The sequence below is a fragment of the Nestor notabilis genome, unplaced genomic scaffold (assembly GCF_000696875.1).
Source record: "Nestor notabilis isolate BGI_N333 unplaced genomic scaffold, ASM69687v1 scaffold31051, whole genome shotgun sequence".
In the NCBI taxonomy this organism is placed as follows: domain Eukaryota; kingdom Metazoa; phylum Chordata; class Aves; order Psittaciformes; family Psittacidae; genus Nestor; species Nestor notabilis.
The window spans coordinates 3,962-15,774 of record NW_009916658.1 but is presented as its reverse complement, the minus strand read 5'-3'; the positions used below and the strand labels follow the sequence as shown (position 1 = coordinate 15,774).

At 39.4% G+C, this 11,813-nt stretch overlaps 1 protein-coding gene across 1 annotated transcript in view; it reads right to left on the bottom strand.

Annotated features, from left to right (window-relative positions):
- LOC104413622 (protein kinase C epsilon type) overlaps positions 1 to 9,840 on the bottom strand; it is a 48,448-nt gene extending 38,608 nt beyond the window's left edge. The window contains exon 1 of the mRNA XM_010024672.1: positions 9,690 to 9,840. Coding sequence (XP_010022974.1) covers positions 9,690 to 9,826 — 137 coding nt within the window. The 5' untranslated portion in view covers positions 9,827 to 9,840. The remainder of the gene's footprint in view (positions 1 to 9,689) is intronic.
- Positions 9,841 to 11,813: the final 1,973 nt, after the last annotated feature.

Sequence of the window (11,813 nt, the reverse complement as noted above, 5' to 3'; positions counted from 1 at the left end):
GGGCTGTTCTTGAACAATTTTGTCAACATAAAAAGAAATAAATATATATATATATATACACACTTTGATCCTGAGGAATTATCTTTGTAACTTCTATGTGCCCAGCCACTAGGCTCTCTTCAGAGACATGCTAACCAGACTCTATGATCAGATAAGATCAGAAATTATGTGGCCAAAGACTAGCAAGAAACCTAACAATACAGCTTACAGAAGAACTATTTTACATAAAGTTTCATTAATTATAATGTTCAATAAAAGTCCATCCTTCTGACAGCCTTAAACTGAGAATACTGAGTAAAACTGAATTCCATCGTAAAATTGCTTTGCTCTTCTGCTATCAGAAAGAGCTTTTACTGTAAATGAGAACCGTGATTTTTAAAAAACCAGTCTCTTATACACCAGATGATAGCTCATGGACAGAGCAACTTCTACCCAAGCTGCAGATGTTTTAAAAATCGTAGCCAAATCCTTTTCCTCTTGGGTCATCCACAGAAAACCGACTCTGTGTGCAAGCATACCACTTGCTCTGATCTTGTGAAGGCTGGCAACATATCCCCTCCTTTCTTTTGTGAATTTTCAAAAGGTATAAAGAGAACTTGCCTAAAACCCAGTGTTGTCCGAAGGGTTTCTCTCACCTACACTCAGGGCATTTCTCCCTCTGTGGAGACCAGCTTACAGAGTTTTGGCAGAGGCAGCTTCAACCAGGTTGCACTGGACTGCCTTCAGCCTTGTGCCAAGGGCTACACTGCTGAGCTGCTGGCTACTACCCTTGTTCACAATCTGAGGATCCTTTTATGCTATCAGGTATTTTAAGACTTTCATATAAATGAGAATCAGGGCTACTTTATAATAGTTATGGCCCCTTTGGGCCTATTACAGATTATCAGCAAATGAACTGGCACACCGTTGGTACACCTTTTTATGTCCTCAGTATACAGTACCATAAACACCTACTGTCCTCTTATTGGTGGTTAAGTTTAGGCAAATATGTACTCAGGCAGTTTCTTAAGTGCATATTATTTTTGTTCTACAAGTACTCCTTCAGAGCTGTTTCAGATTTATTGATGTTTGGAAGCTTTTAAATATCCGTTACCCACTTAATTGACCATAGCAATTCCCTCTGACTCATTACTTGTGTTTGTTGGAATATATTTAGGCACTTTTTTTAAATGGGTGTTAATAGACCACAGGATCTCCCTTGGAAACCCTATAATAAATCAAGTAAATGCCTGGTGAAGTGCTATAATGTTTATTTGTTACTATTTAACTTTATCCTTAATATTCCATGTTTTGAAGATATAAAGTTCCTCGGTCCAAGCTACTAGTGATCAAGCTCTCTTTGATTGTCACTGCTTCTGTATTACCCAGTTTCATACCAGGGTGTACACATACCAGCTGCTATATTGGCTATCTACTGTCAAAGCCATTCCGTCCTTCCCTTCCCTTGAAGAGGCAATCACATGCCCTAAGACTAGAATACCTTGTGAAGAATACTTCACTGTAACTGTCAAATCTACATTAGAAAAGGTGCACAACTGTATGTACTATTTACATTTGACATACTTTGAAGACCGGTATTTTCTGTGACTTCTATACATCAGCAGAAGGAAATTGAAGTCTGGAGGAAAAAGCACACCTATGTAAGTATTGGCATTATTTCTGGCCTCTCCCTTTATGCTTTTTTTTCTCTCTCTCTGCTGTTTCGCAACACTGACTACTGGAAACAAATTCTAGAAGCAGGAGGCAAGAAGTGAAGACCAATCTAGTGTGTACATTGTGAAAGAAGTGTTGCTTGGGCATCTCCCCATAACCTGGATGTTACAGAAGGAATTGTTTTGAATCCAAAACATTATGTCCTCAACATAGTGGTCCTGGGTGGTCAAAATTCAATTTGGTGGTGGTAGGAAAGTGTCTCTCCCTGATGCTATCCAACCCAGGTGTATCACAGTGCAGAAACTACACAAGCTCCCGTATCAGTCAAAGCTGGCTTTGGCCTCACTGCCATTCCTGCCTAGCCCTGGTCCACATCGGCCTCCTCCACACATAGTGCTGCTGAGATGATGAAAATAATGTATTTCTGCCACTGTCTGCTGCTCTGGGCAGCTGCTTCTTTGGACCCTGTGAAACACTGCAACCAAGGAGAAGGGCAAGCATTACTTCTGACACAAGAAGGTGAGTTAAGAGACTTGTTAACACTGGCTGTGTTACCCCTCATCTCTATTCATTTTTAGCACAGTTGTGGCCACCTGATCCATTCTGTTCCACTTTCTGATTCCCCTGGTTAGACTGTACCTAGTCTGTCCAAGGTCCTTCTGATGTAATCCAACTGCTGTTTATTCTAGTAGCAATGGAGATTTTAATGAACTCCCCAAAATGCTGGGGTTCTTATTGGCTGTATTTTCGCTGTTTTAGTTTATTAAGCCATTGTAGTTAACCTCCTGGTGAGCAACAAATATAATTTCTGTTTTCTTACATTTGATTACAAGTTGTCAGCTAGAGAGACATTTTTAAAGTTTTCAAAAGAGTCAGTGATAACCCCTGAAAGTGTTAGCTTTCAGACTGGCCAAACTCCCACAGACTTTTGCAATGGTAAGTCAAATGGCATATAGTTTTTAATATCAGTGCATTCTCAAATGTGATGACTTTCTATTTCAAAATAAACACATTTTTGATCTGAAAAGTCAAACTGAGGTCCCAAATCATTCGGGAAGCTGTATACATCATGCATATGAATAGTCTTGCACTGAATCAAAATCAGCCTATGAGTACAGTGATCTGCATGCAGAAATGTTTGCTGGTGCAGCGTCTAAGTGATAAGCTCTTTTGTAATAAGGAGGTGGACAAGGGGGGAGGGGGAGAAGGGACAAAGAGAATAAATGCAAACCTTGAGCCCAAAGTAGAAAGGTTCTGACCAAAAGATGGCAAAAGTTATAAGCAGGTGACTTTACTGAAGCGTCTCACCCAAATTTTCTTTAAGGTTGTTTAGTATTTTTAATATCATTTTAAAATCCCACTAAATAGAGTTCTTCACATATTTTCACCTAACATTTTGCATTACTCTCCAACTTCTCTGTTGCATCTGAAGAGCACAACAAAATCTTTGTGAAATGCCTGTCACCTCAGAACCATGCTTGCTGTGAACTTCTCTATTACTATGAAACTTTGGCAGATGCATTCACTAGCATGCAAAGAGGTAAAGTCTCATCCTTAACATGACACAGTTTCAACATCCAGCGCCACTGGGTTATAGAAGTATTTTCCATTTTTTGAAAACAAACATGAGAGAAGGGCACAGCAAAATTCAGTCCTAACTTTTGTGTTTTAAGAGCAGAATTACATTTAGGAAGCACCTTCAGATTTTTAATGCACTGTGAAACAAAAGGCATTCTCTTTCTCCTGTTAGCAACTTGTTTGAACCTGGTGTACATGCTTCTGTAGAAACAAAGCTGTGCCTCAGCATTTTAGGAAAACTACAGGGATTGTCTTGTGTCAGTACATTTCAGTTTTACATGTGCTGCAGCTCTACTGGACTTTTATTTTGTGTATGTTTCTCTCAGTTAAAATCTTCTTATCAAATGCAGAAAGATAACACACATTTCTTCCTGTTATAAAATAAAAGCACAAACATCAATCATCTAAAATCACTGACATTCACCCAGAAATAAAAACAAATATGCTCTGTAACATTTCGCTGCTATTATCTGTTGAGAAGCACTGTCGCCCTTTCTATCGAGTACCGGAACATGGCTGCCCTCACAGGAATGTAAACTTGGCATTAACCCTGGTGGATTCCCACTCCCTGCCCTCTCTCATTTAACATTAACTCACTCCTATACTGTTATCAGAAGGTAAAGGTCATAGCTTTATTTACACAATACAGCACTATGCAAACAGTCATTAAACAAGAAAATCTTGCACCAAATAAACATGAAACAAAAAAACAATGCTGACCTCACTAACGGGAACTCCTCCTGGAAGTACCTTGTCATTCTCCATATGAGGTCAATGGTGCTGGTCTATCCTTCTAAATATTAACTGCCCGTCACTGCTTCTCCACATACCCAACTCCCACGCAAGAGCCAACTAAGAACTTTCTTATGTTCCAAACCCAGGAGAAATTTAGAAAGCATTCTACTGTTGGCAAGACCGCATGGTTCATATCCTATTCCCACAGCCTTTACTCATCCTTCCACAGCTGGAAACCTTGTCAAAGGCTCTCCTATACAACAGCAGCCTTTAGCACAATACATAATCTGGGCAGATGGCAGGGTGGACTCCCTCGGCCTGAATGCCAGAAGCCTGGGAACCAACCCTCCTTCCTGCTTCTCATCTCCCTCAGCCCCGCTCCTCTCCACCCCAGCCCACTGCCTTTTCCTGCGGGGAAGACATCCTGCTTATTTATGAATTTCATGACTGCTGGTCTGCCTACATCCAGCAAGAAAAAGTGCAAAGAGGGCAGGAGGCCACTGAGTAAAATCCTGTCGGAGCTGATGTTCAGTTTGGAAACTGGAGCAGAGCACAGACTGGTTCTAGCCCAGGGCGCAAACCCAGCCAGGAGCACTGGTCGGGTGGCGCAGCTTGGGCAGCAGTCCCCAGAGACACTGGGACTCAGATGCACACACATGCTGCAGCACAATTCAGCCCTCGCTTCCTGCTTTTACTGAAGGTGATGGAAATAGCTTGTTGCTCACTTGCTCCAGAAGTGAACTGTAACTTCTCTGTAGCAGACTCCTGCAATGAGCAGTTTATGTGGGGAAGGGCTTGAGTTCAGGATAGTCCTGTGCTTAGGTCTGAATATGCTACATGAGCATCCAAGGTCTTTCTTGCGCTCCTTCACAGACCATAGCTCAAACACCAATTTAAACTTTAACTGTTTAGACTTGCAATAAGATGATAGTTACACACTTAAAAGCAAATTTAAGCCAAAACGCCCTATGTCTAGTTCTGTATTTTAAAAGCAAAAGAAAAAAAAAGGGGGGGGGGGGAAGGGGAATTTTATTTGGCTACTGCCGCTCAGAAATAACACAGTAAGGTAACTTGGGAGAATGATGACTTTTAACATGTTAACCACTGACCATGCAACATTTTCATAAGCGTAAATATAACTCCTTGCCACTCTGCCAAGGTTGCACTGAATCATACAACCACCAGTGAAGTCAGACTTTCTAAATATTCTTATTTCACATATAAACACACTAATGAAAGTGCTTTTAATTTTAGGTAGTAGTTCTTTCTGAAACACTGGTGTGTGTTGCCCCAAAAAATGGGAATGCTGGGAAAACCGATCATCCAAAGAAAAATTCAGTTAGTGTTCAAACAAGTTGTTAGGGTATTTGTGTACGGAAAGAGCCTGGAGGTATTCAAGGATTGGCATCAGCATATTTATATTCACATTGTCTTCAATTTGGTGTTAATATATCCTTCATCATGACCAACATATTAATTGCAGAGTGCACAGAAAGCTGCAGCAAGTTACAGGCTGGAGGAACGCTGTGACCCACAGTTACAAATGAGGACTCCCCCATGACCAGGTGCTGTATGATTTCAAGGCAATATCTCACAGACCGTACATCTGAAACAAAAAGCAGGTGACACTAATTTCCCAGCCAAGATGTAGCTTCCTTCTTTCATATTTCGGAGAGAGCACCTCTTACAATCACCTCAATGGTCTTGGAGCACACCAGAGATCACACAACAGACATGGCCCTTCAGGTATTCACTGAAACAAGGTTTGTAGCTCACACAGTTATTCCCTAATCATATATGAAGTGGGGACACCAGCATTTATGTTAATGAAGTGGTACCCCATTCTAGTGCTGATGTTCAAGCCTGGGGAGACAGCAGTTCTTTGTATGTATTTCAGGCCAGAGTGGGTCACTTGTGTCACCTCACTTGAACTCCTACAAGAAGAGACAGAAACACCCACCGGATACTCCTGACCTCAGCCCTTAAACTGCGGGTGAAACAAGAACATGTAACATTTACACAGATCTGCAAAAAGTGCACAGGAACATTAAACATCAGTACAAGAGAGGAATATGGAACTGGCAGTTTCTTAACCCAGTTTGTTGCAACTTCTCTATATGAGAATATATATTAAGCCAACAATGACTGACTTTAAACACAATAAACTCCAGGGACAGGTGACAGTGAACAGAGTCCACAACCTTTCATCATCGAGTTCAAAGTGCAGCTCAGCTCACAGGCGGAATGAGATTCATAGTCTAGCCCTTAATTCCTGAGGCTTGCATACATTTTTTCAAAGCAGTGCAATTGCATAACACAAACAACAACAACTGCCAGAAACTGTGATTGAAACTTCTCTAGTGTCTGATTGACTCTACTTGTATTATCAGGCCCCAGCTTGACATATGCCCAAATAGCTGAATGCCAGATGAGAGGGAAGGTGGCAGGGATAATGCAAATATTTTTATTAAGTTGTTGAAGTGTTTTTGACACAACAACAGTAACATTATACCCTTAACAATGCCACACTGAAAATTATCCTGAAGTTTATCTATCATACAAGATGCATTTAGTAACAGCAGCACCTTTATATATAAAAGCTGTGATGTCCACCTTTATTTCCAACATAAACTCGATAAACAGAAGGAATGTATGTAATTCCAGTGAGCACAGATAATTGGACAAGTCTGGGAACAAGTGCTGGGCCAGTTGCAAAGATGTAACTTACAGAAGAATTTCTATTGCCAAACAGGAGTTAGCTTTCTCTTTGAACTTCAGGGGAAATGAGGATAAACTAGTTATTATAAAAGATGATCATTTAGTATCATCATAGCACTTTCTAAAGATCTAACCAACAAGCCAAAGCATGAACTAAAGCTAGCTATTTACTTCCAAAAATATAACTATGTTTAGCTCCAAACAAATACTTCCACATACATGGCTGAAAAAAGATCAGAAGGTATAGCAGCTATTTTGAAACCTGCATTTCCATCAAACATCTTAGTTTATTTATATATTCCCCACTTTCCTTGAAGTATTGCCCACACAAGCAGCATTTCCCACTTTGGAGAATAACCATTAATTTCACACCACAATGTTTTTTCTGGAAATATAATTACACAGAAGACAAGTATTCTTTATTAAAATATCTGAAGGCATGTTAGGTAGTTATGACTGGTAGTTATTCAGGAGCATAGGTTTTCTTTTCTTCCCCCCCCATCTCCCCCTCCTTTCCTTTCCTTGTTTGCCAGCTAGTAAGATCTTTGCAGATGTAAAGGAGTGACTTGATCCCAATGCATTTTTAATGTTGTAATAAATGATGCAGTGAGGAACGGAATAATCAGGCTGAAACTCTCCTGTACGAGACAGACAACTATTCTAATACACGCTTGACATCAAGAAATGCATTCTCCCATAGCCTGGCACACTACGATGGTGACATTTTCTTATAGTCAATTCTTTTAAAATAATCTCTAACTTCTTCCTTCTACTTGTATTTTATAGAGTAACTGGGATATACATTTCACAAATAGTTGAAGCTGCTATTATCCCCCAATTGGACAAATGAGTTATTCTTACGGACGTAACTATGTCCGGACCCAAAAGCCTGTGTCAAAGCAGAATACAGCTAAATCTGTTCCTAATATTGTTCCTGTTGCCTTTTCTAATATCTGCTTTCATCCTACAACTCATGTAATTTCTTACCTTTTGCCTCTCTGATAATCATCCAATAAAACACTTCATTTACAATTTTAAGTTTTACTATAGCATGCCAAAGTCATGTCAGCAAAGTCTCTGAATCAGAATTTGAGACTATCTTACAAAGTTTAAATTACTACACATTTTCTCATCAGAATGACATTTCCCCTGGGATTGAAGCATTTTGATGATAAAAAGTCACAGAAAGAACGCGGGCACATGAAGCAATTCAACACAGCTAAGAGCCAACACACAGCAGAGGCTACTTATAAGACAAGGGAAAAGAGGGAGAAAAGAGAAAGAGAGGAGAGAAAGAGGATGTGTGTCAAAGGATGGGAGCAGCAAGGGAAGAGGCAGAATGAATGCACACTCATATAAAGAAGGGGAAGGGAATTTTACCAATTCTTTCTTGCTGGATCACAGAAATCACTAAACTGTCTGCTAACTACAAAGTGTCTAAACTCCAGTTTCCAGGAAGAGGAAATCAGCTCAAATCTTTTTATGGAAAAAAAATCCTTCACTTTTTAAAGTACCAGTCTTGTCTGCTTCCCATATGATGGATAGTTGTAAACTCTGCAGTTGCCATGTTCTACTATCTAAATGTACAAATACATAGCTTTGGAAATAAATGCAGACAACAAATAGGAAATATGATTTTGGCAGCAAAGGTAAGAAAATGTGTTGGATCTTCAGCACTTGAAAACAAACCTACGCAAAGTGGTACGGCTGAAAGTCCAACCCAGTATGCAAACATCATACCAGTATTGTTAAAGGATGGAGATTAAGAGCTGCAGCTAGCAGAATAGTTTTCTAAAGAAATTGGATTTTTGACTGAAAGATTACTTTCACAGAGATTTATTTTCCTTAGAAGATGCAATATCCTGCTGTTTGCTACATCTCTGGAAAGAGACTCCTCTTCTGAGAAGTTTCTCTTTGAATCACAGTTGATGGGAAAGCCAATGGCTTCTGTAGAAGTTACCATTCAGTCCTGGTTACTAAACATGTAGAATTCAACTCTTTCGATTTCTAGTACTCAGTATGAATCCAGGGATGTGACAAATTCCACATTCTCATCTTGATGTTTCTGCTCAAGAAATCTGAGACTGTATGATCCTGAGATGACTACCCCAAATCAAAACTGATTAACTGAAAGAGGGTGAGAACAGCAAGAGAATATCAAAACTCAGATCCACAGAACACAGAATTTTAATAGACAGGACAGAAATGTAACACAAAACCTGCAAAGCATGCTGCTTGTGAAAGCCCAAATTTATCACAAGCAATGACAGGTTGCTAAAAACAAATGAAAAGAGAGAGGAAGGGTGAAATGACAAAATAAAGGACTGAAACACATTAACATCAGAGTGAAAATTTTCAAAGTGATTCCTTACATTTAACAGTAAAAGCCTACCCCTAAATCATTCTTCACTACAGTGCAACAATACGCACTTTCGTGTGTATGTCTGCATGGGTGTTGAAGATTAGAGATCTGGGCGGGGTGGAGGGTGGTTCAAATAGATGCAGGGCACTTGCAAGCAAATCAGAATTGTCTGCAAAGAGCCACTTCCTTCTGGTGACTAAGCCTTCACCCAAACAGTCAAGAGGAAGGGGCATAAGCAAAGCATTGCGAACGACCATCCTGATTGTATCCGAGTGGAGACAACTAGGACAAACAAACTCAGGAAGTGGCAGGGAGTTAGAAACCAAGAGGAAATCTATGGCACAGAGAGGAAAGTGAAGAGATTGCACCGATCTGCAGAAAGGTCACCTCTGGGTTACACTGTGCCAAGCTTTTTCAAAACCGCTTTATTTGGACTATAATAGAAAACTGGCACACACAGCTGGCGACTGCTGCAGAGGCTATTCAAATGTTAACATTCTCAATGATAAACAGCCAAATAAAGTTCCATGTAAGCAAATTGGAACAAACAACTAATCTAAATCTGGTTGCTAAGAGACAGAGGATTTCAGCCAAAACCAGCCCGAAGCCTCAAGAATACTTTATTTTTGACCAAAAAAAGTACCTGTAGATGACGCCATGTTGGTGAAGGAACATGAGTGCTGATGTGACCTCTGCTGCATAAAAGCGGGATCGAGGTTCGTCAAATTTGCGTGAGCGTTGGATTTGAAACATTAGGTCTCCTCCATTTACATATTCCATGACGAAAAAGAGGCGGTCCTGAAATTAATTAAACAGTGCTATTTAGCTAATTTCTTTTAGCAACACAAAGGACTGCTTGAAGCTACACTTTAGGTGACTGGAGCATTTACGTCAAGAAATGAAAGAAACAAATGCTACAATTCTGAAAAAGGAAAAGCTGACAACCAAAACCCCCCAAACCTAAAGAAAACAAGCCAAGAGTCTCAAAGTGAGAAATGAGACAAAGGGAATAGAATCAAAATGTAGTGATAACCCAGATAGACACAAATCTTCTTGCATCAACAAATACAGATGGAATTATAATCAATTTTATGTAACAATGGAAATACTTAAATGTTGCCATTTCTTTTAAAGTTTAGCTATAACAATGAAGAAAGAAAGTCAATTTTGCCAAATATTGACAGGCTGCTGGGTGAATTTCAGGCTCTTCATTTCTTCTCTTATCTTCTACCAGCTTTGTCTGCAAAGAATCTTCCCCAAATTATGTAAAAATAAATCAGGATTGATAAACTATAGAAACCAGTGCTGCCAATCTCAAACACTTACATATGACTTTTTGAATTGCCTCACCTCTCATAAGACAATGAAATGTAATTACATTATTAAAATACATATTAGGTTGTTTTTATTTTCATTTCATGCATATCACTCTGAAGTTTTCAAGCTTATTTCCATGATGGAGAATTAGAAATGAACTTTACTTGAGAACTGAGATTCTCAAGCAATCACCCTATTTTGGTGTGTTTCAGAAAAACAAACCTCTCAAAAGTTAAGCACTCAGTGAAACAGTCAGAATTGAGAACATCAGTAAATTAAATGTGTGCTTGGCATCTTGAACCATTTATGGTCTAAACTGGCAATGTACATAAAGACAGAAGCAAAGAAATAACACATCTCCACTTGATATAATTTAGATCCTATCTTTCGTAAATGTTTCTTAAAATTTTTATAGTTCTCCCTAATCTATATTAACAGCCATAAATCGTCATCTCTTTGCCCATTCACCCTTGGTTTGAAGCCTAATTCACATTCTTTATTTCTTTACTGTAAATCACCTACATCTATATGCACATGAGTTTAGACAAGGAGGAGGTAATTCTCATGTCATGTGGAGAACAGATCTGTGCATATATTCCTCACTCATGTGACACAAACATTTCATTCTCTGGCCACACAATACACGAGTGTGTAATCATGGGACTTCAACTAAAGGAGCCCCTCTCCAGCTTTCACATCACACTGCAGTCAGGCTGCAGCTCATGGTGTCTGGAGTGATGGATTGAAGAAAAGGAGACAAGATGTAACACTGCTTTGGACAAGCAAAACCAACAGAAGATGGAAGTTAATTAACCTCCTACAAGTGAATCCAAGCCTGCAGATTACATAGTTTACATATATGAGTCCAGAAATTCATAAATGCTTGCTATTTGTCTTTAATCATCTACTCTACAGCTTAGATTCAAGGCATAGAACTTAAAAATAACCATAAACTTAAGCGTGTGCATTAATCCTGCTCATTAAGTGCCTAAATGTTATACTTATCAGGGATGTTTCCTGGAGAAGGCTAGAAATGTTTGGCTGACTTTTTGCTCATTACAGAAAGAGGATGCAGAAAAAAACCTTGTGCCTTTCCCCCATATCTCTGGAACACAGCGACTGCCAGGCTGGATCAAATTCAGGATCCGGGTGGACTGGCATTCTTGGTAAAACATCACTAACAACTTTGGTATATTTTCCAACATTTTCCTTACCATTCCCTACTTAGGAAAACCTAGTGCAGAATAGTAACAAAGCTTCTGGCTGTATCATACACTCAAAAGAGCATGTCTTCAGAGCCATCTCTTTGTTCTTTTTGCAATGCTCAGCACCACTGATGATAAACATTCAAAATCATAGCACAGATCTCTTGACATTAGTGTAGGCTTTGAATATCACCTTCTTTGCAATATCCCTAAGAAGAAGATGCAGACATTGTCCTTTGTTACAG